The sequence below is a fragment of the Manacus vitellinus genome, unplaced genomic scaffold (genome assembly GCF_001715985.3).
Source record: "Manacus vitellinus isolate BGI_N305 unplaced genomic scaffold, ASM171598v3 scaffold_113_pilon, whole genome shotgun sequence".
In the NCBI taxonomy this organism is placed as follows: domain Eukaryota; kingdom Metazoa; phylum Chordata; class Aves; order Passeriformes; family Pipridae; genus Manacus; species Manacus vitellinus.
Window position 1 is genome coordinate 564,020 of NW_021938858.1, and position 25,511 is coordinate 589,530.

The following is a 25,511-nucleotide window of genomic DNA, read 5'->3' on the forward strand; positions in this document are numbered from 1 at the left end:
CTCCTACCCCCGCAGCCTGGGCGATACCGCCACGTCCCGCCGCCGGGGACGCCTCCGCCGGAGCCACCGGTGAGCGCCCAGGGTGAGGGGAGCGCAGCCATGTGGGGGTTCGGCAGCCGGGAGGGGGAGGTGTTCGCCCCTTAGAAAGTGGGTTTTTTTCCATATGAGACAAAAAAACCCCACGTTCCGCGGTGGGACAGTCGAGTGAAGGGACCGTGCATGGGTGTCTGGATTTTGGAGTTGCTTCTTTTTTGGAAGGGGAGGAGCGTGGCTGGGAAGTACAGTGGATCTTGTAGTAACTTTGCTTTTCCTGGAAAGCTGGAGGTCCTAAAGCTGTTCTCTTGTAGTGACATTTCTTTTCCAGGAAAGCTGGCGGTCTCATAGCTGTTTTCTTGCAGCTACTCCTATGCTTCAAGTCTTTTCAAGACGTCGAGGTTCTCAGGGTTTGATTCTAAAATCGTTCTTAAAATGCTCAGAAACGGCCGCTTGCAAAATTTAAGTTTTGCTTGAGGAATAACTTTTTGGAAGTTCTCAAGATCGTGCTCTGGCTAGAGGCCCATCATTATTCTGTCTGGAACCAGTGACAGCTTTAAGGACCGATATCTTTTGACCTGGCAGAACTGAGAAGTGGAATTTTGAACCACTAGAAGGAAAAGGTTTTCAGTTTTCTGTAAAATGATAACCCACCATCACCTTAATCTGAGAAATATGTACCTTACTAGGAATATTTCAGAACTTTTCTTTTTCCAAGACCTTGCTAATTGAGGTGCAAAGATTTTCTTAATGGATATGTGAAAACCACTGTTTGAAAATGACGCAGAACTAAAATTCTGTGTAAATCTATATATATATAAAATAAAATTCAAACACGTCAGATGAGGAACATTACAGTAGGAAATTAAATAATTAAGCTCCGTGAGGAAGGTTAGGTTTAAATGGTTTGTTTGATTGCATTTCAAAGGACGTGAAACCCTGCTGTGACTGAGAGAAATTCTCTACTATAAAAGCCTCTACTGAAGGCACAACATTTAATGAAGATTCTTACAGTAAGATGTGTAAAAGGTGCTGGTTTTGCACTTTGATATGAAAGTAGATAAACATATTCATTAGATGACTTTGGATGCTGGACTTGCTGCTACCCATTGCTTTGGATCACCAACATCAGGGCTCCTGATCTTAAGCTAGATCTTGATCTTGATCTTAATCTAGAGTGTTAGTGCACTTATCTGTCTTGTTTTTCTTTATGCTACACCTTTTCTTTGTACTTAAAAGTGGGATCTTTGACATTCTTAGTCCTTGGCACTTGTGCTGACCTGCTACATAAATGGTGTACTGGCTTAACTGTGAAATATTTCTGACCTTGGTTTTTTTTGACCTTAACAGGCACAAAAAGTTTCAACTGACAGATGTAGTATCTGGAACAGGTTTTGGATGTTATTAATGCAACATATAAAATACCTGTCATGTGCCATACATATTTCAGGGATTGAGTCTCTCCAAGCTCCCATAACACGATGTGATTTGCCTTCCTACCATGATTTTTTCAGCAGTGTTGAACGCCCTTTGTAGTGGCATGTTTGTGAAAATTTTTGTCTTATTTATGACTTCCTGCCCACCTGCCTTTATGATTCCATGTTTAAACAGAGATTCCTGTGCTATGACATAGTAATCCTCTGCTCTTCAGTCTTTAACAAGTTTTCCTGGTCTCCTGAATCCCATTTGAATGCTCTGGGCCATATGTGTGCTGAGAGCAGTTTGCAAAGCTGGACAGTCTGCATAATATGGCTTGGGAATTGTTCTGTGGGGATGCTCAGGCACTGGAAATGCCACATTTTTGTCATTTGACAAAGTGACAATGGCACACTTTGTTCACTGAGCTGTTACATTTTGCTTTTCAGTAGAACCAGCTGAAAATTTGTGTAACTGTGTTCTCAAAGTTAGCTCTGTTGTTACTTGCTTGTGGGTTGAGGCACCATACCCCACTGCATTTTTTTTTTATGATTTTGTATTCTTCAGAGCTCAATTTTACTACTTGTGATAATTGCATTCATCTTGCTCTACTTTCTAAAAACTTCTGTGTTCTTCCTGCACTCAGCTCTCATGTGGAGAAGCTCAGGTTCTCTTGTACAATGGAATATAAATGTTTAAAGAGTATCTGTCTCCGCTTCGAAAGAAATCTGACCTATTTCTGATATTAAATGACAACAAATCCACACAAAGACATCCTTGAATACAGCAGCTTCATGGGATCAGGAAGAGCTCTCAGTTCCTACCTGTATGAAATTATCTAAACCACCACCACAGTTTTTTAAGGACAACATAGGGCTATTAGGAATAGTTCCTCAATTCTTTTTCACTTTTGTCTAGATTTGAAAGATGACAGATTTGGAAAGTTGTTATAATCTCTAATTATTCAGTTTTCTGCATCATTTGAAATTACCTTGATTTGAGGTTAGTTATAATTTAAAATATGAGAGGGATTTTGAGACTCAAGCTTTAGGAGGCTTGCTGTGGTAATTCAGAGTGTCACAACTCTCAGTTCATCTTTTCATGGAGGCAGGTTGGCAGTAGAGAATATATGTCTGCATCCCAGCTGCCCTAATGTGAATCCAGTTGTTTTCTTAGCTTAATCTGCTGATCAAAATGGGAGCTGAGATGAGCTGAGGTGACAGTGCACATCCTATAACATAAAACTCAAATCATGGGTTATTTTCCCCCAAGTTTAAATTTCTTTGAGATGCACATTGGATTTCCCCACCCTTCCACGTTACCCACCAAGTGCACTTGAGAAAACATAATCCCACAAATGGCTTTGCGTTTTCCCAGGGGAGAAACAACCTAAACAGCCTTTTCCAGCCCCTAACAAGTGCTGGACTCTAATATACAGTAAAGTAAAAGGCTTTTACCTGGACAACTACTGTTGTTTGCCATAGGATTATTGTAACTTGGATAACTAAAGGAGTTTTAAAGCTTTTGTATCTCTGTGCCCTTGACTGCATGGTTCGTGTAAGCTTTACTGTTTCATAAATAAATATATATAAACATAAATAAATATAAATGTGTGTACAACAAAATAGCCAAGCACATATCACGCAGTCATTCTCCATTGTTTGTTTCATAGAGCAGTGTGAAAAAGAGGAATATTCTGAGTTTCTTTCTCCTTAAAGAGTAGAAAGTGGGATTGTGAAATGATGGAAGTAATTGATACTTCTATTTAATTTAGTGACCATTACTAGATACAGTTGCCAGTTCCTCAAAATACTCAGTAGAGAACCCAGTTTCCTTGTTGTGGGATCTTTTTGTGTAAAAGTAGTTGACAGTTAAATGAATACACTTATCAGGTAGGGACATTCTGTGTTTGCCTTTAATGCCTTATCCTGTTATGTTCTTATAAGCCTTACTCATGCTTGAAATTGGTCCTTACTTTCCATCCCTCAGCAGAACTGTGGGATGTGTCAGCAAGGCAAGCACTGGAATTTTGTAGTTTGATACGTCTTGCTCCTCTAACTTGCAGGTTTCCTTGTGTGCAGTTGCCTTGCATTATTATTTTATGTGAATACTGTGTTGTTGCTGCCCAGATACGTAAAATGGGGGCACATGAAATTTGAGAGGATGGAAAAGAGAAAGAAATAATGGGACTGTCATGGGCTAAGTGAACATGAACAGATAGGGAAATGCCTTGCCTTGGTTAAACATAGGGGCTAACCATGCCTTTTTTTCCCTTCTTTTCCTTGCTAGCAGCAGTGACAAGACAAAGTCTTTTTGGGTTGCTCTGGCCTGTCCACATTGTTTCTGGATGGCTCTGGATGGATAGTGAAGAGGGATGTTCAGTCTCATGGCCAATTGCTGCAACTGGTTAAAACGGTGGCGGGAACCTGTCAGGTAAACATGGGAAGCTATTCTACATTTCTGTGCTGATCTTCCTGTATCCCACCTATACTTCATTTGCTTCGTATTTTTTAATTCAGTTACAAAAATCCATCAGTTTTTTTCTCCGGGAGATAATTAATACATCTTCTGATCTTAAAAGTGAAATGTTAATCATCTCCAATTTGGGTGCTTTGTTTCTGACTTCAGGAAAGTATAAAATTCAAAATACTGTCTTTCATGTCCTGTTTCCTCAGGCTGAGCATTATAGGGTGGTGCTAAAATGTTTGTTACAGAATCATAGAATGGCTTCGATTGGAAGGGATCTTAAAGATCATCTTGTTCCACCCTCATGGGCAGGGACACTTCCCACTATCCCAGGTTGCTCAAATCCCCGTCAACTTGGCCTTGAACACTTCCAGGGATGGGGCATCCACAGCTTCTCTGAGCAACCTGTGCCAGGGCCTCCCCACCCTCACAGTAAAGACTTCTTTCCTAATACCTAATCTGAACCTACTCTTTTTCAGTTTGAAGCTGTTCCTCCTTGTCCTGTCACTTCAAGCTCTTGTAAAAAGTCCCTCTTAGCTTTCTTGTGGCTCCTTCAGGTACTGGAAGGCTGCAATTAGGTCACCCCAAAGCCTACTCTTCTGCAGGATGAACAATCCCAATTCTCTCAGCCTTTCCTCGTAATAGAGGTGCTCCATCCCTCAAATTCACTTGGTGGCCCTCCTCTGGACTCACTCCAACAGGGATCCCTTCATCTCTGTCATTGATAAAGGTATTAAATAACACTCACCTGAATATGGACCCCTGAGGGGCACCACTTGTCACTAATGTCCATGGGGACTCTGAGCTGCCACCATTCCCCTCTGGATGTGTCTGTCCAACCAATTCCTTATCCACCTTGGAATCCATCTCTCCAGTTTAGGGAGAAGGATGTTGGGGGGGACTGTAGAGGATTGGTTAGAAATGCGAGGACATATGAACATGGCTAAGGCTATGGATGAGCTGCTAAAGTATAAGACTACTGCTAAAGTATAAGCAGTTTTCACTAGGCCCATGAGAAAGTTAGAGATAGCAGGGCCGTGAGAAAGCTGCAGTGTCCTTGGGTATCCTAAATTGAGCTGAGAAACAGGAGCTAGGCATTACCAAAACAAAGGCACTTAACGAGCCACCTGTGTAAACAGTGGAAAGCAGTTAAGATGATATCACCACCTAACCGGGTACCAATAATGAGCCTAATTTCTGTAATATTCATGAACCTATTATAGAGTGTATATTAAGCTACTATCAATCTACAATAAACGAAGTTCCTGGATTCTCATATTGAGGTGTCTAGAGCTTTCCGTCGCGACGTTAGGGGACCATGTCAAAGACTTTATGGAAGTCCAGGTAAATGTCATCTGTAGTCCCTCGCTTGTCCACTGATGGAGTCACTCTGTGTTTGTTTGGGTTTTATCTTATTGGTTTAGTTTTTGCATTTTGAAATTTTCAAGTGTAATGTGTTAAAACACTTTGTTGTCAAGAATAGCCCCAGTGTAAAACTTATTTTCTTATTATTGTCTAAGTATCTTAATACTGCATTTCCTGGGTAGCTTGGTGATCCATTCTCATTTATAGAATTCTGCTGTTGTTCATTGTTTCTATTACTTTGACATCTTGCTTTTTCCTCCAAGTAGCAGAGAGGCACAGATAGTACATAGTTTGTTTCAAACTATGTGCAAACTATGGGAAATAAATAAACTTATTTATACTTCACACTCACGTAGGAGGGTTTGCTCTTTTCTTCAGTGCTACATAGTTTAGATTTTACAGAAGGTGCTGCTGTTCAAAGAACTATATTGGATTGAGTAGCTTTCTGACACTACCAATGTGTTAGAGACAATTGTGAGTTTATAAAAGTTCTAATTTTAGATTCCTGTTAAAGTATAATGTATTATGATCCTACTCTTCATTTTTAGATTCTTTTCTCAGAGCTTTTTGGCTCTTCTGAAAGAACTTGCATAAATTATACTTCATGTTTGATACTATTACAGTTTTAAGTCTGGAAATAGCAATGGTTTTAGTATTACTTCACTTAAAGGGGCATAAAATTGAACAAATTTCATTTGACTGCTCTGAGTGTTTGTGAATAGGAGGAAGAACTGAGGAGTACACAGTCATGCTTTTCCTATTGCTTTGTTTAAAATCCTCTTCTGGTAAATATTTACAGCATCTGGTGCTGTCTACACAAGTTTTGTGTACTGTGTAGTGTTGTTCAGATGCACTCCTGGAGACAGAAATAAATTCCTAATACAGGAACAGCTTTGAGGCAGAGAGATGGTAAAAGTACAGGGCAATGGAAATGAAATTACCATTTTACCAGGAATTGTTAAAGGGACCATGACCACACCAAGTAAAATTTACAGTACCATGAAATTAAATTTCAGCAGGCAAATACAAATTGAAAGCAAAATCGTTGTCTCATATGAACCTTAGAACCACAATAATAGACTTCTCATTTCATACCTTGTTCTGCTGCTCTGTCTCTTCAGGCGGTTTGACATACTGAACACCAGACACGCAATTGTAACATTGCTGCTCCTTGGTATGGTGGTAAATTTGCTATGCATGTGTTACAGAAAATATAATAAAATAAGTGATGTCTAACTGGAGGGAGAAAAAGATTTTAAATATCTTTCTCTTTTATTTGTATCCTTCTGGAGGAAGGTGACACTAATAATGGTCGGTCTTGATAATGCTGGTAAAACTGCTACAGTCCGAGGAATTCAAGGAGGTAAGGAAGTTATTTATTGTCTAAATGGAGCACTGAGAGAGAATAATTCCTAATTTTCAATAATTTAAATCCGAAAAGCCCAAAAAACCAAATGTTCAGAGTATCTTGATGCTGATATGCCTTGAGCTGACCTCTGTATTGTTAAGTGTGCAAAATGCTAAATTGCAACAAAAAATGCTAAATTGCAACAAAATATGTTCTGGGTTCTTTTTAAATTTCATGAGCATCATAGGATATTTTTGACAAGAATAAGGTCTTTTCAGCAGTTCAGTAAATAGCTGAAGGAACATTGTAACTACAAACAAGCTGCTAGTCTCTGTCAGTTGATTTAAGCAAAAGTGTAGGACAAAAATTCTGACAGTTGTAGACCACATTCTATGTAATAATTACTTTGAATTAATGCCATGATACAAAATATTCTGGTTAAAGATCTGCTTCACATGTTGGGGTACATCAGAGAAATCAATGGACTTCATATTTTTCTTTTTTACTTGTGTGCCTGTGCTCAGGTTGCTCTCAGGTGACCATCCAGTAGCGTGCAAACTTTATATAAAAATCAGTGTTGTAATTATATATAATGACAAAAAGGTTAAAAAGAGGGAAATTGCATATGTGTGTATAATAACATTAAGGATGATTCTAATAATACATATTTTTTGTCATCATTTATCATCAGAAAAGCACTGAAATTAGTGCCTAAAAAATTAGCAGTAAGAGACAACTTAATTTTGAAGGGTGCTTTGAACCATCTGATGACACAGTGCAAGCAGGATGTAATTTGAGATAAAACGAAAATTCTCTTTAGGATTTTTTCCCCCTACTTCTGGAATTGTCTTTCTAAATAACTTTCATCTTGTGCAATAACAAGAATGTATTAAGTAGTGTTTTGGCAGACTTGTAGACTCCACCTCAACTTTCTGTTTACTTGTGTTATGTAAGAAAGCAGGAATAAAATTAAGGATATTCTCTCATGTTCCTGAATCTTTGCCCTGAAAACATGAGTGTTTAGTTATTTGGCCTTCCATTCTATATCAAAATCCACTTTAATCCCTTTATTAGCTCAATATGACAGTTATTTCTAAAAATCCTATTTTTCTGGGGAAAAAAGATGAGGTAAATATGGGTATTTCTAAACTCAAGGAAAAGATAGTTCTGATTTCTGTGACTGTTTCACAGTGTTTAAATAGTTGCCTTATAATACAATTATGGGTTGTTTTTTTTCCCTTAGCAGGGCTTGCAGAGATTAGAACCAGTATTTTTGGCTGTGCATCAGACACCCAGTCTGTAGGAGGAGACTGCAGCTGCAGTTGGTTTCTGCTAAAACCCAGCTGTCATATCTCAGTTTTTAGCACTCTGGGTAAATCAGCATGGCCACTAAAGTCTTATTTGCCAAAATAACTGAATCTTACACCCGTTTCTCCTGCCTTGTGGCTACCAAACTACATAAAACAATTGAATATATCCAATTATCTCAGCCCTGCAGAGAGAGCTTAGTGGTGTGAGGCAAGTACAAGCTTTCTTTGCCCTCAGGGAAGGCAGACAGTGAGCAAGAGTTTTAAATATAAAACTATAATAGTTTTAGCATATTGCATGGCAAACTAGAAACACAGAAAATAACAATAAACAAAGAAAGGCTGAAACCTGTTCTTGAATTAAGAGAGTTAAGTAGTTTACATCTCAAAGGAACATGGTTTCGTTCACTTCATCTTGGGCCTTGCTTTGAACTTCTGAAGTTGTTTTGGCAACCATGGAGGATAAAGAATAAATTTAGCAGAGCACAAGGGTTCCCAGGTCATAATGCATTAACTGTTTTGTTTGTTTTCCTTCTCGAACTTGAATTAATACCATGCAAATGCTGGATAACTGTTCAGATGGTGGTGAGGGGGAAGTAAAAATGGCAGTACACTGAAGACTGCTGCAATGGAACTATCTATATTAAAATACTAAATATTCAGTATAAATATATTAATTATATTATTTATAAATAGCAAAATAAATCTATTATATAAATAAATATATTTTAATATAAATAAATTATTAAAAACTGCATTTTTGGCTCCTTTCTTTTCTCCACCGCCCTGACCTAATGCTCCTATCTAAATTAATGTAAAGCAACTGGCTAAAAGACTAATGTGTTAATTCAGAATTACCTGAGAAAAGGGGAAAATCTTAATGTAAAAATAAAAATGTTGTTGTCAATGTGATGCCATTTAACAGAGAGAGATTTCACTCCATGTTTTTAAAATATTAATTTTGCTGCACAAATCACGATATTAAATCCTCTTTAAACTGAAAGATAAACTTTCTTCTTTGAACTCTGACAGAGTCTCCTGAAGATGTGGCTCCAACAGTTGGGTTTTCCAAAATTGATCTTAAGCAGGGACGCTTTGAAGTGACAATCTTTGATTTGGGAGGTGGAAAACGAATTCGGAATATCTGGAGGAACTACTATGCTGAGTCCTACGGGGTGATATTTGTGGTGGATTCCAGTGATGTTGAAAGAATGGAAGAAACAAAGCAAGCCATGATAGAAGTTTTAAACAGCCCTAAGATATCGGGAAAACCCGTATTGGTGTAAGTAATAAATGTTCTCCTAATAATCTGAAATTTGGGAAATTTAGACCTTCTGAGGAATCATTTATGTATAGTGTGAACGTAAGTTAAAGTAATATAGTAATACTAATAACTAATACTACTAAGTTAAAGGACACTAATACTGCTGTAACTTTAGCACTAAGCAATATTACAATTAGTTTTATGATATTTATGTTTATTTATGTTACTCTCATATCATGCTGGGGAACAAAGCCTCGTCTTTCTCTCCCTCTTTCCCTTCCTCTTTCCCTCCATAGTAGCTGGTGATATCCTGAATCCATTCACTACCTCTGACTTTATATCTTATTTAATCCTTCTCAGGGATATTTATTTGTCTTCTCTTTCTTTAGCAGTGGAAAAACAATAAGATGGGATTTTTTAATACTTTAAAATTGTAATATTACTTGAAATGACAGGCCTTACAAATCTGGCATGACAACACGATGTAAAAATATCATTACTTAGGCCTGCATCAATTACTTAAATTGTAAATGCTTGATTATACTGAGCAATACTGGCGATCTCTCAGCAATAAATGTCTTGTTCACTTAACACATGGTGGTGCTGCTGATACATGATCAGCAAAATCTTATTAAAGAAAGCTTCCTTTAATAGTGTTTGGCATGTGCTTTTTCTCTGCTTATTAGGTTTTGTAAAATATTGGAAATAACATATTTCATTCAATTCAGGCCCTTGTTATCAAATACCCTTGTTATCAAAACACTCCCTTGTTATCAAAAGGGTATTTGATAACAAATACCCTTTTGAAGTTACGAAATAAAGTCTGTTAAATGGTTTATCAGGACAATGTCTGGTGGGCATAAGACCTCCATAATGCCTTCAATTGCCCAACATTTCTGTGCTATCATGAGGAATCTGTAAAACTAAGAGGAGAAGCGTCTTACTTTAAAGAAATAGTGATGCTGTGGTAACCACCAGGATGCAAGTGGCTAATTGTTTTGATGAAGTGGAGTGTAGTTCAGCAAGCTAATGGTGTCTATGTTGAAAATAGATCAGACTTTACCTTCCATTGCTCTGAATGTTACTAGTGCAAGGGAAGGCAATAAAGGCCGCTTAATGTAGTGGCTTTAACCCAAATCTGTTCTGAAAATGCAGCTGTGACAGTTGACAACTGTTTCTAATTAAATACAACTTCAGGGTGGTTTTGGGTTATGATATGGGGGGGTTGTGGGGTTTTTTGTATGTTTGTTTTCTTGTTGTTGTTGTTTCTTTTAGGGTTTTTTTGTTGTTGGGGGGGGGTTGTTGTTTGTTTGTTTGTTTGATTTGTTTTTTGTAGAAATCTCTGTGCCCTAATCCTGTAATGGAGTTTATTTGGAGCTTATGTGGGTGGCTGGCTGTACCTGCAGAGACCCCACTCACTTCCCTGGGACTTGATCCTGCTTTAGGATCCATTTCAGCGACTAATCAGAAGGCAAAGTGTATTTATTAACTGAGTTTACTTAGACTAAACTAAATTTGTTGATGTTATTGCCTTCTAATAGATTCTTAAAGTGCAGAAGGTATTGGCTGTTGTTGACTCTTCGTGCAAATTACTTTGAGATGTTAAACTTTTTAAAAATGTTAACAGTTTTCTCCCTCTTGAGTGTTATCACCTAATTTATGTTTGCTTTGCTCATGTTCAACACTCAAGTGCTTAAGTCTGTTATTTATGGGGGCACTAAGTTGTAGAAAGTAGTTCATACAGTTCTTAGATTCATTGGTAAATTCTTTCAGCATCCTCAAGCCTTATAAAGGTATACAGGTTTAAATTTTCTTCACTTAGAATGTTTTTTTTGTCCTTCCTTTTATCAGAAAGGAACACACAGACTTCCTATTATTTAGGCAAATACTAGTTTTGTTTGGGGTTAATTGTCTGCTGGGGCTTTTGTTTTGGTTGTCTGGAGTTTTTTATGTTGCAAGAGGAAATACAAGTCTGTGTGCTTTGGCTGATGTTTTTATACCAGGGAAATTGCTGGTCAGGTATTTTTATTTTAGTAGAAAGCTCCTTTCTGCCTGTTATTTTGGTGATAAGGGATTATAGCTATTAATATTTTATTTTTCTTAGTAGAACACTCAGAGCTCCGCTTTAATTAGTTTGCTCTTCTGTATGATTATATAACTAACAAAAACACTGGAAAGTTACTTTAGTGATCACTGCAAAATTTCTGCTGTTCATAATTTTGAATGCTCAATATCAAATTCCCATGATTTCAGTGTAAGTTTTAGTTAATGCTATTTATTTTCAGTTATTACCACCCTGTATTAAGAAAAAGCTTTCCACAAGGCCTGGTTTTCTCACTTCCCAGTTCTTCTTCAGTGTGTTTTATATGTTTCTGTTTTGCCTGTTTCTAACCAAATATACATCTGAGAACTACTTGAACTGTTCACTTTTGTATCGTTTTCCTACATATTCGTGAAACTCAAGTTTTACTCCACAATTTAAAGCACAGCTCTTGTTTAACAAGATCATGTTTGCTTCAGAGAAGCATCTCTGTTGTATGAAGAAGGTGGCTGGCCCAGGAACACATTTCCCTCTCAGATGAGGATGTGAACACCTCTGCATGGGAGATGCTGTGTAAACCAGTGGTGTTTGCTGTATTTTGATTTTTCTCTCCTGTCCATCCTGGCTGCAATAATCCCTCAAGAAGTACCACAATGCCTTTCTGTTTAAGGGCCCAGCAGAGAAGGAAAGTTATGTACCTTTGTTTTTTCTAAAAGTAAAAACAGGAAAGGAAGATGGGGTGGTGTTGATGTTAGGTGCATATTTCTGTGTGTATTATATAAGTTTATATACATAAATAGATACATATATGTATATATATATATATATAGGTTGGCCATAGCAACTTTTTTCTCTCTATTGTTTATTGTCTGGTTTCTACTCTGCTCTTGAAACATAAAGGTAGTTTCCATATATGCAGCAGTTACAGGAGGTTGTTTAATGAAATAATATCTGTGGTGTCATTAACTTTATTTCTTATAAATGTTATAATATTTTTCTCTTTAAGGTTCAGACCTTTGAATGTATTTTGATAACAGTTAATTTCAGTTGCAATTTTAATGTGGGATGGAAGGAATCCAACTATTTATAAATATCCCAATGTAACAATAATTCAGTAGTGCCCTTTGATAGTGGATTGATTTTTATTTTTTTTTGTCCCACTAGATGAATCTGAAGACATGTAGCTCACTCAGTGCCTTGTAGAACTGTAATGCAGCTTGTTCTGCCTTCTCTGACTGTATCCAGATATAGTAGTAGTGACTGTGCCTTTGCACAGCACAAAGAGTTCAGAAATATATTTCTGCTTTGGGGTTCGGTTTTAGTGTGGATTTTTTTTTTTTAATTTCTTTTTGGAAATAACTTTTTTCGCCTTGGTTGCAGTGTTATTTTCTGTTAAATTTTATTAGAAAGCTATTTCTTGTTAAGTTCCAAAAGCAGTTGGGAACGGGGTAGAAGCCAACCATTGGGAATATGGAAAGCAAAAGCACTCCTTTTCTGCTTGCTGGTTCAGGTACTCAGGGGAGCTATTCTTATTTGCTGCTTTAGGCATCTGGTTTTCATTCCTATTTGAAGATCCCAAGCTTCTACAATCAGCAGAATTTCATGGAACCATCTAGAGTTGTGGAAACCCTCCATTAGAAGTTCTGGCAACTCCTGTAGAGTACAAATAAATGCATGTCCTGCACCATTCTGGGCTTCCCACCACAGGACTACCATGAAGATAAATGTGATTATTATGTAGTGAGTCCAGTTGGGTACTGGAGCATGTGACATATCAGGAGAGTCAGAGAGCTGCTTTTGTTCAGACTAGAAGTAAAGAAACTAAGGGAGAGATCTTCCTGCTGCCTAAGTAATAAGGTGTGAAGATAACAGGGTTCTTTTCAGGGGCATGTGGTAGGATCAGAAGTGGTAGACAAGACCTGCAACCAGGAAAATTTCTGTCTTGATTTGAGCAAACATTGGAGCAGGAGGATGATCTGGAGGTCCACCAGGAATTCCTTCCAACCCTAAATCATCCTCTGGTTCTAGGTTATTTTTTTTTTTAAATAAGTATGGAGTTCTATTGGGTTTTTTATATTTTTCCTTTAATTTTTGTCCTAGCAAAAGTGAGACTGCAGATGCAACTGAACGTTTAGATAGAACAGGCAGCAGTAAGAAAATGCCTTAACACTGTGTGATAAAGTATCATATTCCCCTATCCTTACCTAGGAGAGGGTCTGCCTGTGTAGCTGAATAATATAAATATCTGTGTCGGTTTGTTAATGCTTGGCTTCTCAGCAAGCTGCTGACAAATATCCTTGTAGGTTTGGTGATGTGCTCTGCTGCTGCTGGTATTCTTTAATTTGTTCAGAAAACAGAGCTCAACCCCTATCTGTAAGAAATACAGCAGAGTGTTATTAAATAAATAACCCAATGTCTGTGAGTAACTTTTCCTGTAGAAGTTGTAGTGAAACACTCCAGATAACTCTCTTCTGACTTCTTGCTTGGTTTAGGCATCACATTCTGGATTGTTACTAATGGAGTCTGCTTTATGTGTACATTGGTTTTGTAGAATTTCAGATTTCTGGGGGAAAAAAACCCTTAGAATTTGAATCAAGTAAATAAAAGTGCTAAAAAACACAAGGCAATTAAAAATACCAATTATTATTTTGTAAAAAGCAACTAGACCATTATTATGAAATCTGTCTTTGAGATAACAATGCTTTCAATGCTTCCCAAAAGCACAGATAGTTTGTTGCCACATTACTTTAGTTTGAGTCAGAAGAACAAAAAAGTGGCGCTTTTGTCCTTTGATCCTTTCCCCTTATTCATGTGTTTATGTGAAAACCATAACATTCTTTGCATTCTTCTAACTCTCTTTGGATAAATAGACAGAGTTTTTCCTGAGAGCGCTGTTGAAGGGAAAATGAGATCCTAAGACTGCTTTTCAAGATCAGTTTGCTGTGTAGGAACCATTGGTATTTCCAGGAGTTCATTTCTTTTATCATTTGCAGCATGGACAACACCAGCAGCATATTGCTCTGCAGGGGTTTCTTTTTCTATACCTGACTGCAAGCCCAAATTTTTCTTTAGATACTTGAGTATATTCTTGAGTGTTGTTCATACTGATCTCTATGTTGTTGATCATCTCCCCCTGCTCCTCCACCAGCACTGATATCTGGATAAAAAGTTCCTTTATGTCTTTGATCTGGTTCTCTAGACTGACGAGTTCTTTGTGTCTCTGCTCGATCTCCGAAAGCTGAGCTTTAGTTATTTTGGCTTCAGTGAGGAGATTTTCATTGAAAATCTCCCATTTTCCTTGTTGGAGCATGTCATTGACTTCTTCTTCAGACACCTCCTTACCAGCTACTTCGAGCTGACGGACAATAAACCTCCTGCATTTCTCCTGCTTGGCAGTTATGGCTTCGTTGTAGGAGAGCATGGCATTGAGGTAACGGTGGGATAAGAAGGCATGTTGAAAAGTCAGGATTCTCACTGTGGCACGTGATGGCCCATGCTCATTTTCAGCTTTTTTCACTGTCTTCGACAGTTCCTCCAAACATTTTCTTATGTGCTCTGCTTGAATTTTGATTTCCCTTGCTATGTTAGATTCCTTTTTCAGAACACTGAATCGCCTCATTGAAGACACCAGGCTTTTTTGTTGTTGGCTGAATTTATTAACTTCTTCCACCAAGTTATTAATTTCATTCTGAAGCTTCTGGATTTCATGCAAGTGCCTTTCAGTTATGGGTTCTTTTTCATAAATAATGGCCTGCTGTTCAAAGTCCTGCTCCTCTTCTTGGACAGCTGCACTGTTGTTTTCTCCAGCTCTCTGTAGTTCCTTAGCCCTCAGTTTAAACTCTTGCAGTCGGTCTCTCATGGCTTTTGTGTTCAGGGTTTTTTTTCCCTGGGCTTTTTTTCCCCCCTCTTGCAACACAGGAAGTTAATCCAATATCTTTTTTTGTTGGTTTTGTTTCACTGTAATCAAAACGTAACAACAATCAATGTTAGCAGTTGTATGTATAACATCAAAAGTAGTTTGGGAGGTTAGAGCCACTTCTCTCTGCACAAAAGTAAAAGTGGTGGGTATTCTGAACAAATATATGAGACAGGTGGTATCAGTGCACTCCACCATTTATTCCAGGCTCTTGAGGAGTTTATCATAACCACCTTCACATGGGTCTGGTTACAGTCTTTCCTCAGCCTCTTCACTACAGTGTTCCTTCCACATACAGTGATTTGGAGCCCAATCCCATTTGTGTGGGTAGAATGCAGAACTTGGACCAGGAAAGAACATAATGTGTGGAGAGCACTTTTATTCTGGGGAGAAAGAGAGGAGTAACTCAAATTCTTATTTTATCCTAGTTCTTTATCTGATTAAAATTAATCAACCTTTAAATCTTTTTGGAAATAGCAGTGAATCTGCTGTTCCATTTTTGGATTCTCTGTAAGAAACGCAACTCTTGTAATTTAAAAACTAATGATTTAGCATGAAAATAGATTATTTTTTTTACGTTTGAGCTTTTCTGGAGGTGAATCCCCATCACTAATGTTGCAGCATGAAGATTTTCTAAGCCTATTTTCAATTACTGTCTTATATTCTTACATTATCATTTGCAGTCTTCATTAAATTTATGCAAATGTGCGTTGTGCACCATAGTGGGATACAACTCAGTGCTGTTTCTTATTTAATAGAAAGTGGATTTAGTTTTGTTTTATACCCTAGATGTTGTGAAGATGTAATTCACAATATATTCTTAAATATATATTTTATATTCTTAAATATATAGCTTTACTGAAGATATAATTAAGAGAAAGTTTCCATTGTGCATGTTTTAGAAAACATCTGAGTTCAACTGGTTTTAATTATAGGGAAGAAAGTGTTTTTCTCAAACTCTACATGAGTTATTTGCTTGGACTGTGATCAAGAATGGAAAATTTCAGTAAGAAGTAAAATGTTCAGGACCAGAAGATTATGGGATTTTTTTACTTGGGGTCTTCTGGTGAAATCAAATGCATGTCTTCCAAAGGGCTGCTCAAGCAGTTAAACAGGACAGAAGTATCTTTTGCTTGTTTTTAGATGTTTCAGGAAAGACTTAAAGGTGCAATTATTCTTAAACCCTGATTCTAAAGATTTATATTTGCTTTTTATTGCTAAGCAAATGTAGTACTTCTTTATAGTACCCAGAAGGATGCATTTGTAATAACTGCAAAGGATCAGTCAGGTAACCTGTCAATATGCAAATGATTTTGTTGTATTTGAACAGTTTGAAATGATACTTCATATTTAAAGTCCCTAAATAGATTTTTGAATAATATAAGTCCTGGAGTTAAACAGTGTGGACACATCTTCACAGATTTAATGTGGCTTTCTGCAGGAGGATTAACTGAAAAACAAAACTTGAACTGCTTCAGGGGTCAATCATGAGAAAGAATGTTGATATTCTACCCTAGTGTGGATTTCCCATACTGCTTTTTCTTTTCCTTACAATCCTTTAGTATTTGAATTTAGTGTTTGATTCACATCAAGAGAATCCAAAAAGTTACCGTAATGTACTGAAACTTGTGATCAGAAAAGCTTGCAGGTTATTTATTGAGGAGTATTATTTTGGGGTGGAGAAAATGCAACATGGATTTGTTTCATTACAGTAATGCCTCTTCATTGCTGAACTTCTCCCCACAGCACAAGTCAGGCTATTCCTTCAAGATAACATCCTTTAGGAATGTTTCAGAGCTGCTGCAGGCAAAGTGACCTGAAAATGTGTTTCAGTGTAGCCCAATGCTGCTGACGCATGTTAATTTAGCCTGGCTTGGCAAACCTGGGATTAAAAGCAAGTTCTAAGGGCACCATTAATGTTTTTGATGTGTTGTGGCAAGACTTTCTGGTATCCAAGAAAATGCAAGTGATTTCTGAAAAGCTCTGAAACATGCATGAAGTCATCCAGTTATTCCTTCAGACCACAAATGGCAGTCACCCATTTTTCATATGATTAGTCTCCTATGATTTGAAAGTAAGTTAAACACTGGAGCATATGCTGGGCTTTATCTTCAGTAGGTACATGCATTAGTGATTGACATCTGCTTTTCAATGTTTTAGGTGCATTTGTCTTCAAATAATTAGGGGGGGATGGAGAGAATGAACAAAATTGCAAATCTCCAAACATTCTCAACTATCAAACTTGCAAAGCAGCAAGCAAAAAATACTTAAGATGTTTTTTTTCTTGTTTAAACATTATTTTCACAAAAGAATGGAATGCAAGCAATTGAACCTTAGTTTCATATCTTATATTCTGTCAGATTTGCCTTCAAAACCTGCCACTGAACGTACCTGGCAATAAATGTGGTTGATTATACTGGCAACTGAAACACATGCTGGTTTCAAATAAATAAGGATGTCTTCCTGACAAAGATAACCTTGGAAATTGTTGGCTTGGCTTCTTGTGTGTTCCACAACAAGCTTTGCTTTGTAAGTCCTTGTTTTTGTCCTGTGTGTTTGTGTATGTGGATAGGGGCACGTCGGGTTTTGATTGAGATGAAAGATCCATTTCCTTGAAGTTTTTGTCAATAACAGGAGAATATGCCTATTCTTTTAGACTTAAGTAAACAGAATATGTGGACTGGAAGCAATCTAGTGAGTTAGTGTGTCCCCTATATTCAAAAAAATATTTAAAAAGATGATATTTTTACCGTGATAAAGTAGCACAGACTGGCACATCCTCATCAGGCCTTCTGTTCATCAGAGGTTGGAAAATTTGGGTTAAAGCAACCAAGAGACTGACTGCAGGAAAGCCAAAGCAAATCAGTAGATGGGGAAGCATTTACTTGTTAAACTATAGCTTTAAGTTATTGACTGTATTTAGAAATAGCTCTAAATGCTCTCATACCTACAAATCTGAAAAGCATTAGTGAGGTTTGCCTGTGTTTCTAGCCATTCCTCAGTCATAAATGCTGCTGTGCCATCTGTTATCTGAACTATTACTGGTGCTGAAACCGTGTTTGGAGCTGGAATCGCAGGCTGCTGGTTAAAAAAGATAATCTGTAGCAACGGAGTTGCTCTAATAATATGGCTGCAATTACTTATTTGAACTGGTGTGGCTGCAGGATGGATTTGAGGAGGGGGCAGAGATAAAGAAGGATGAATCAGGTCCAGTTTTGCCCAGTTCAGGGATTATTGATATGCTTTCATAAATTTATCTGGGGAGAAAAATTAGGAATGCACTGGGACATTTCAGTTTGGTTGCTCTGGTATTTTGTATCTCCCAGAAACACTTTTTTCCCTGCTCCTCTCTGTTTTTATCAAGCAAATCCACTGTTGATTAAATTTGTATTTGTTCTTCTAGTAGGCATCTTTATATATAGCTATGTATAGTTAGATATATAATTGTCAGGTTTAGAAATGCAATTTTTACATTCTTATCAATATATTTTAAGGGGATTGCAAGAGTCTTTGCCTTCTGATAACTTGACTGGTTTGCTCATCTGGATTATGTGAATCTCTGCAGTCAAACCCATGACGTAAGTGACTGGAAAAGTCTTTATAAAGACAATTACATCAGCACACTGGTGGAATAATAGATCCTGAGAGCTGGACCACCATTATTAATCTGTCACGATGATAAAGTATGTCCTAAATTCAAAGATAATGAAAATTTTTATATTCTCTTCTCTATTTTTAAAGGGAAAAAAAAGACAAGTTAAAAGGTCCATTTGCTTAATTGCAAAGCAACGACATAGAATATTCTTCCACGTTTTAAATACACCCAATAAAAGTGGAGCCTACATCCAAAACTGAGATTTGGGCTGCATCAAGTTAAAAGATACAATTGGATATGTGAAGCAGTTAAGTTGATCATATGGAACTCGCGTTGCTGGTTGTAATTAGATGTAATGGCTTCTTTTTTGGCTTTGCTGGATTGTTTTATTTCTTCCCCACCACCCCCAATTTACCAAAGCCTCCTGTTAATTTTAATTTCCATAATTTTCTTCACTATTTCTTGGTTATTTGTCGCCTTCATCAAAATGCCTGGCACAAAAGGCTCTGTTTATATTTGATCTTTGATACAATTTTCATGCCTTCTTACCTTCATTTTAACATCCTGCATACTCTTCCAGAGAAGAGGACTTGGAGGCAATTAAGAAACAGAATTCTCTCTTTAAGAGCTCTTTGATATGTATGATCTGTGTTCTGGATCATACTGCTTTCTTTACCTTGGTTGAAATAGATATCTTTTGTTGTTAGGGGGGGTTTTTGTTTTGTTCTGTTATTTTGGGGTTTTGTTTTGTTGGTTGGGTTGGGTTTTTATTTATTTTTATGGTTGCAACAAAAATAAAGGTTGGTTTGTTTTCCTGTCCCATAGTTACGAGTCAGTTAAGGGCACTGGGTAGAGGATGTTTTCAGGCAACATGTCCCAAAGGAGTTTTGGGTCACATGTCATCTTAAAATTTTATTTTATTCATGTTCCCAGCTGCAGTGAAGTTACATTATAGCTCTGTTATATGATGACAACAAACCTATATAACTTCGGAGCACAATGGCTGTGGATAGTGCTTGGAGTCATACTCTGGGCTGGAAGTTGATTCCTGCTTAAGTATCTTAAGTTAGCAACAAAAAAATTGGTGAGACACATATAACCATTTAAATGCATATAGTTTAAAATACTTTTAGTAGTCTGTGAGGAAAACTAGTGGAGTTGAAATTTAGTTTGCTCCAAAGGCTGTGGTCTCTCATGTATTCTCACAAAAATGTTTGATGGGGTTTGATGGGAATCTTGTCCTATTTGTCAAAGATTTATCTGAAGTAATTAAAGTAGGATTTCTTGCTACAAGTTACATTTATTTTCTCCTTTATTTAAAAAGTGTCCTTTAACTTAAATACTTGATAAACAAACATGCTTAAACCAAGGATTACCAGGCACAGGCTGGTTGGGTGAAAATAGCCTCTTAAAGCATCTCTGTGATAAGATTAAGTCCTTAGAAAAACATGCTTAGAAATAGTTGTAAGTTCAAGTTTCTGTTTGTGGGAAGTGTGGGAGTGGTTCAACAAGAAAATACCAGAGGCAGAGAGCTTGCCCTGCCTAAAAATATGCCATTTATGAGATAAGAGTACAAAATCAGTAACATTTTCAGACTTATAGGCTAAGGTGTCTTATTCTCAATATTGAAAAATACTAAAGTGCAAAGGTAGTTTGTGGAGAAATAATGATATTGAGTAAAAACATGGGATTAAAATAGAATTAAGCAGTCCTGAGTATTCAAGGATTTCATAAGGTGTGTAAGAATTAGTCCAAAGTGCAACCAAATCATGCTGCTCTGGAGTAAGTTCTCCAAGGGAGATGCAGAGAGGGAGAAAATAAACCTTAGTTACTTAAAATAATGCAGATGTTCTTGGGCCTTTGAGCATAAATCCGTAACACAGTTATGATGTAGGAAATGTAGGTGTCTTGTGTTTTTGTGTGGTGCTGCATGAAATGGGAAGGAATCCTGAGAGAGAAGGGAATAATACTACTCAGTGGAGTGGGAGAATCAGCAGTTGGTGAATCACCTGGTACAGGCTTTTATACTTTCAAAATCTCTACAACTGTCAGTTCTTCTCTTGTGTTTCAATTAAAAATATGGGGGGTTTTTGCTATTTTATGAAGTCTTTGGTTCAAAGATACAGTGATTCAGTTGCAAATCTGAGATTGTTCCTTGGAGTTTTGAGACCCTGTGTTGTGATTGTGTGGCTGCAGATAGAGAAGACTTGAGGAAAAGCATCTTCCACCTTTTCTGCATGTCCAGGCAGCAGTTCTCATGTTCCCTGCTCATACTCTGGGAAGTGGGAGGTGGTGAGTTCGTGCTTTGGCACTCACATAAATCACAGTTGTAGTGACACACACAAGTGGTGTCACACCTACAAGTCCTCACTGACACAACAGTGATCTCACTCTGCAAAGCAGTTAATCTGTGCTTTATTCTCTGTAATTGTGAGGGAATGGTGTATCCCTGGATTAAAAGCAAAACTGGAGAACTTATTTAATGTTTTGATGGTCATTTTTTTCACCTATTTAACCAAAAATTTCAATAATGCTCTTTGAGTCCTCAGAAATGAGCAACAGAGAATAAATGTAGATGTTGTAGGTACCTCGATTTATTTGTTTATTTCCAGCAAGAATAAGACTAGAAATCAGCACCTTCCCTTAGTTAGCTGGTGCAAATATGATGGCCACCTACAGGTCACAGAAATCCAGAAAGAAAATCATAATCTCTTCTGCTAAAAGATCACATAATTAAGGTCTAAATATTCATATAATTTAAAGCAGTATTTGAAAATAAAATAGGAGCAGGAGAAAGGGCTGCAACAGGATAGGAGACAGGTGAAATTCTTAAAGTTTAATAGGATATATTGTTATATGTATATCTTAGTTAATAGGTTTTTATTGCTCTAAATGGTTTGAGATTTTTGTCTTCCTGACAGTGGAATTGTAGATTCAAAATTTGTCCTGTACAATATCCCACCTACTTTCCATTCCCATTTCACTTCTGTCAGACCACAGAGCTTTGTATCACAGCCTTGGAACTCACCTGGAATAAATGTAAGGATTTTCAGGCAGGTTTTTTATAAAAACATATCTTATAGGCAATTTGACTATACTTTGTTTGTCTAGGTATTGATATATCAAGGTGAAATAAAGTATAAAAAACCAATTCATGTTTACAATTTTTTTTTAAAAATCTTGTCCAGAAATATATGGCAACATAACTTATTGTTATTTCTTTTGGAATTACACATCTGGAAGCTGAAAATAACATGTTTTATGTGAGCTCAGACGTCTCTTTGGGTGTAGCCTATTTGACCAACAGGTGTGATTGAACTGAGAGCAGAGCAGAGAAATATGTTTTCAGTAAATATGAATATGGTTCAGACCTATGGTAAGAAAACATAAAATTTAACAAAATAAAACAAATTATAATTATTGACAACCTTGTGACCATTTCAAAAGGTAATATGAGAATGAAGTTGCCCAGAGATATTATAACAGGATGAGTTTAGAATCTTATTCTTAATTATTCTCTTATTTAAATGTGACCTGGAGGAACTGCCTCGGGCTAAGCTTGAAATAGAGAAATGTCTCATAGCTCCTTGCAACTGCATGAAAGCAAACTCTTAATTGCTGTTTGCAGGCAGATAATCTTGTAGCACTTTATTCATCATTTCTTCATTATAGCTTAGCCTAATATCCAAAGGATTGTTTTGCATAAGGGTTGAAGGCATGAAAAGCAAACTAGAGGAATGAGGTAAGTTTATTTGAGGAAGAGCTATGTGTCAATCAGTAAAAGGTTACTGATGGGTTTGTCATTATTGTCAGCAACCAAGAAGACCTGAAACTGTTGGTCTATTCTCCTATCTGATTGTTTGCTAAAAATATAAAGAATTTTGTGTTCCATGACTTCCTGAAAAAGCTCATGAACTGCCAGTAACTGAAGAAGAAAGAACAAGCAAAACAAGCTGGCAAACTGACATGTTTGTGGATCAGGAGTTTGACTTTTGTGGATGTTTAACATAAGCAAAGCATAAAAAGACCAATAAACTTTTTCATGCTGTGTCTGCTGAGGCCTCCCTTCTCTAGGATAAAACATCCTTCTGATTGCTGTCCAAGAAAAAAGTTAATAGATGAGAGATAAAATTTCTGAGGGGAGAAAAGGTAGAACAGCATTTTTAAATAGAAGGTTGACTGTACACTGAAGAACAGAGCACTGTTCTTTCCTGTGTGTAGGCTGCTGTTTAAATTTAAAGGTTCTGTCTTCCTTCTTTCCCCAGGAATTCTGACTCCGTCCCACAAAGCTACAGCTTCTTCAAGGAGCCTTAAAGACTAATGATCTCAGAGTAATCATTCTTGTAAAGATGCATTTTCCTAAACTTGCTTTTAACCTTTTGATAGCTCTGACACTGTAATATTTTGACCTCAGGGATGCTTTGCTCTTCATTTTGATGGCCACCATGGGTCTGTGATCACTGATGCTGATTAAACTTAACCCCAAAAACAGCACATCTGAGACATTTTTACAGATCACCCCCCAGTGTGTACCCACTGCAGTATTCACTGTTCAGTATTATGTTACTATATAAGAATCCCACACAAGTGGAGGGAAATGCATCAGTTGGAAAGTAACAGTACTTAAAAAAAACTCCAACTCTGCAGAACAGGAAAACAAACACGTGCACACGCATACCCTCTCACATAAAACCCTCTTCCCACACATACCCTTTCTCTAACACTTCTTGGATTTCTGATGAAAGCCAAGATACAAATCTGTCCATTTCATACATGATTTTTTTTTTCACCAGATCTTTTCTGTTGTAAAGTAAACTTTAATACTGGTTTGTTTTTTGTTTTGTTTGATTTTTTCCTCTTTGCTCAGTAATTTTATAAACAGCTCAAGGATAGATTGCATTCAGACTTTGTTTTTCTCTGGCATGTCTTCTGGCTTCTAAAGAAATATTGTCACTGAACTGCAGATGTCACTTGTGCCAGTGCACACATACACTCCCTTTCCACATTGTTTCCCGTGACTTTTAAAGTTCAAAAGCTTCTCTTAAGTTGCTTAGACAAATCCTACTTGATATAAAAGCAGTAGGTGCCTACTTTTTCTTTATTTCTTGCATGAGGTAAGTTTGGTACACCAACACAATTCCAAATATACTTTAGGTGAAATTGAAAGCAAGCCAGGCATGATTTTATATATGAAAGCTTCTTACTCAGCAAACTTAACATGATAAACCAACAGACACGCTCCTGTGCTTTCAAGTATGTTTTGATATATACCTGTTATGGGGTTTTAAACATGAAAAATTGCTATATAGGAAGTAACGGACTTGGAAATTTAAAACCAAGATCTATCCTTTAAGATAATTCTGATGTATTCCCTGGAGAAGGTATTTTTTTGCATAAAACTTGCCCTGAAACCTGGTGTTCTGTGCATGAGCAGTAGAGCTCTGAGACTATATTCACCCACAGAAATACCTAATTCTTTGCTGGGTCGACATACATTGTTTGTATGTCTTGACACTTGAGCACATTTCCATTCTAAATCCCCAATACAGAGCTTTTTTTCCAGATATTTGCAACTTTATATATATTAGGTAAGAAAAAAGTATATACCTCTGAATCCGATGCTGATGGCTTTCTTTTTTATCCTTTCCAGCAGAACTCCTGCTTCAGTACAATCTGAGAAACATTTTTCTGAATATTTCCCAAAGTAACATGTCCTGAGTGACTTTTCCATTAAGGATTTTCTTCATTCCTTCTGCTTCTAGTTCTTCTATAGTTGTCCAAGTGTTCAGGAGGGTGTAGTGTGAGAGAGAAACTTCTGCCACTGCAGTAGACAGGCAAATTGATTACTTTCTACTTGGGGAATCTGGTTCTGCCTGTTTGAAACCCAGCCTTGCTGAGGGGTGGATCCATTGCTGGAACTGCCCAGCAACAGGCAGTGCCTGGGAGCAGCTCCTTGGATAGAGAGGCCTTAAGAGCTGGAAGTGGAGCACAAGTGCAGGGCTTGCTTTCTTCTACACCAGAAGGGAAAAAGAAGCAAGGCTGGCTGGATCTAGTAGTAGATGGAAAACAAAACCCAGCAAAATAATGCCTTTTACTATAGTATCTTAAAAATATTTTAACTCCATTTATGTGTTTGACCTAAAGTCTGAGGTGCTCAGTAAATGTATGACCTGAGCAAACCCACTTCGATTCCTGGGGAGCATTAGGTGGAGGCAGTTATTTGGATATGCTGCTTTTCCAGATGTAGCACCTTAGCCATATTTTTTGAATGCTCAGTCAGTGTTGCTGCAGAGAAGATGGAAACTAATTGACCAGAAAGACAAATATGACACCTTTCAAGCTATTAGAGGGTAAAAATCAGCAGCTACTGCAAGCTGTAGGACTTTAGTGTCACACTGACACTGAGCTGTGCAGCTCACCAGCATTTCATTCTGCCTCAGCTGTGTGCTTTGTAGAGTGTGCAGTCCAGTAACACAGCACAGAGTACAGTTATTTAATCTTCAGGTGAGAAAGGAATAGGCTGTGGCAACAAGCACTACCCAGAAATATTTTCTTCAGTTAGATCTGGATGAATTGACAGCACTGCTGAGCAATGCTTTTGGAGACTGGAGGGCAGCACAGTAGGATTTTCAGACTGTAACAAAGATGTTAAGTGGTGGGGAAAAAAAATGGAGATAATTTTTTCCGATCTTGTAATTACTTTCCGTAGCTTTCTTGAATTTAATTTAATTTTTTCACTGGTTTATCCCATTTCATAGCT

General features: G+C 37.3%; 2 protein-coding genes across 2 annotated transcripts in view; one reads left to right on the plus strand and one right to left on the minus strand.

The window, feature by feature from the left end:
- Nucleotides 1-22: 22 nt before the first annotated feature.
- The window catches only part of ARL13B (ADP ribosylation factor like GTPase 13B), a 45,601-nt gene continuing 20,112 nt past the window's right edge, over nt 23-25,511 (plus strand). Inside the window, exons 1-4 of the mRNA XM_029965647.1 lie at nt 23-69; nt 3,742-3,882; nt 6,573-6,643; nt 8,968-9,217. Of these exons, the coding sequence (XP_029821507.1) occupies nt 3,824-3,882; nt 6,573-6,643; nt 8,968-9,217 (380 nt within the window). The 5' untranslated portion in view covers nt 23-69; nt 3,742-3,823. The remainder of the gene's footprint in view (nt 70-3,741; nt 3,883-6,572; nt 6,644-8,967; nt 9,218-25,511) is intronic.
- STX19 (syntaxin 19) lies at nt 14,102-24,612 on the minus strand. Its single transcript, XM_008920171.3, has 2 exons — nt 24,359-24,612; nt 14,102-15,197 (listed from the first exon to the last, which is right to left on the minus strand). The coding sequence occupies exon 2, from the start codon at nt 15,097-15,099 to the stop codon at nt 14,224-14,226; it is 876 nt and encodes a 291-aa protein (XP_008918419.1). The 5' UTR covers nt 15,100-15,197; nt 24,359-24,612; the 3' UTR covers nt 14,102-14,223.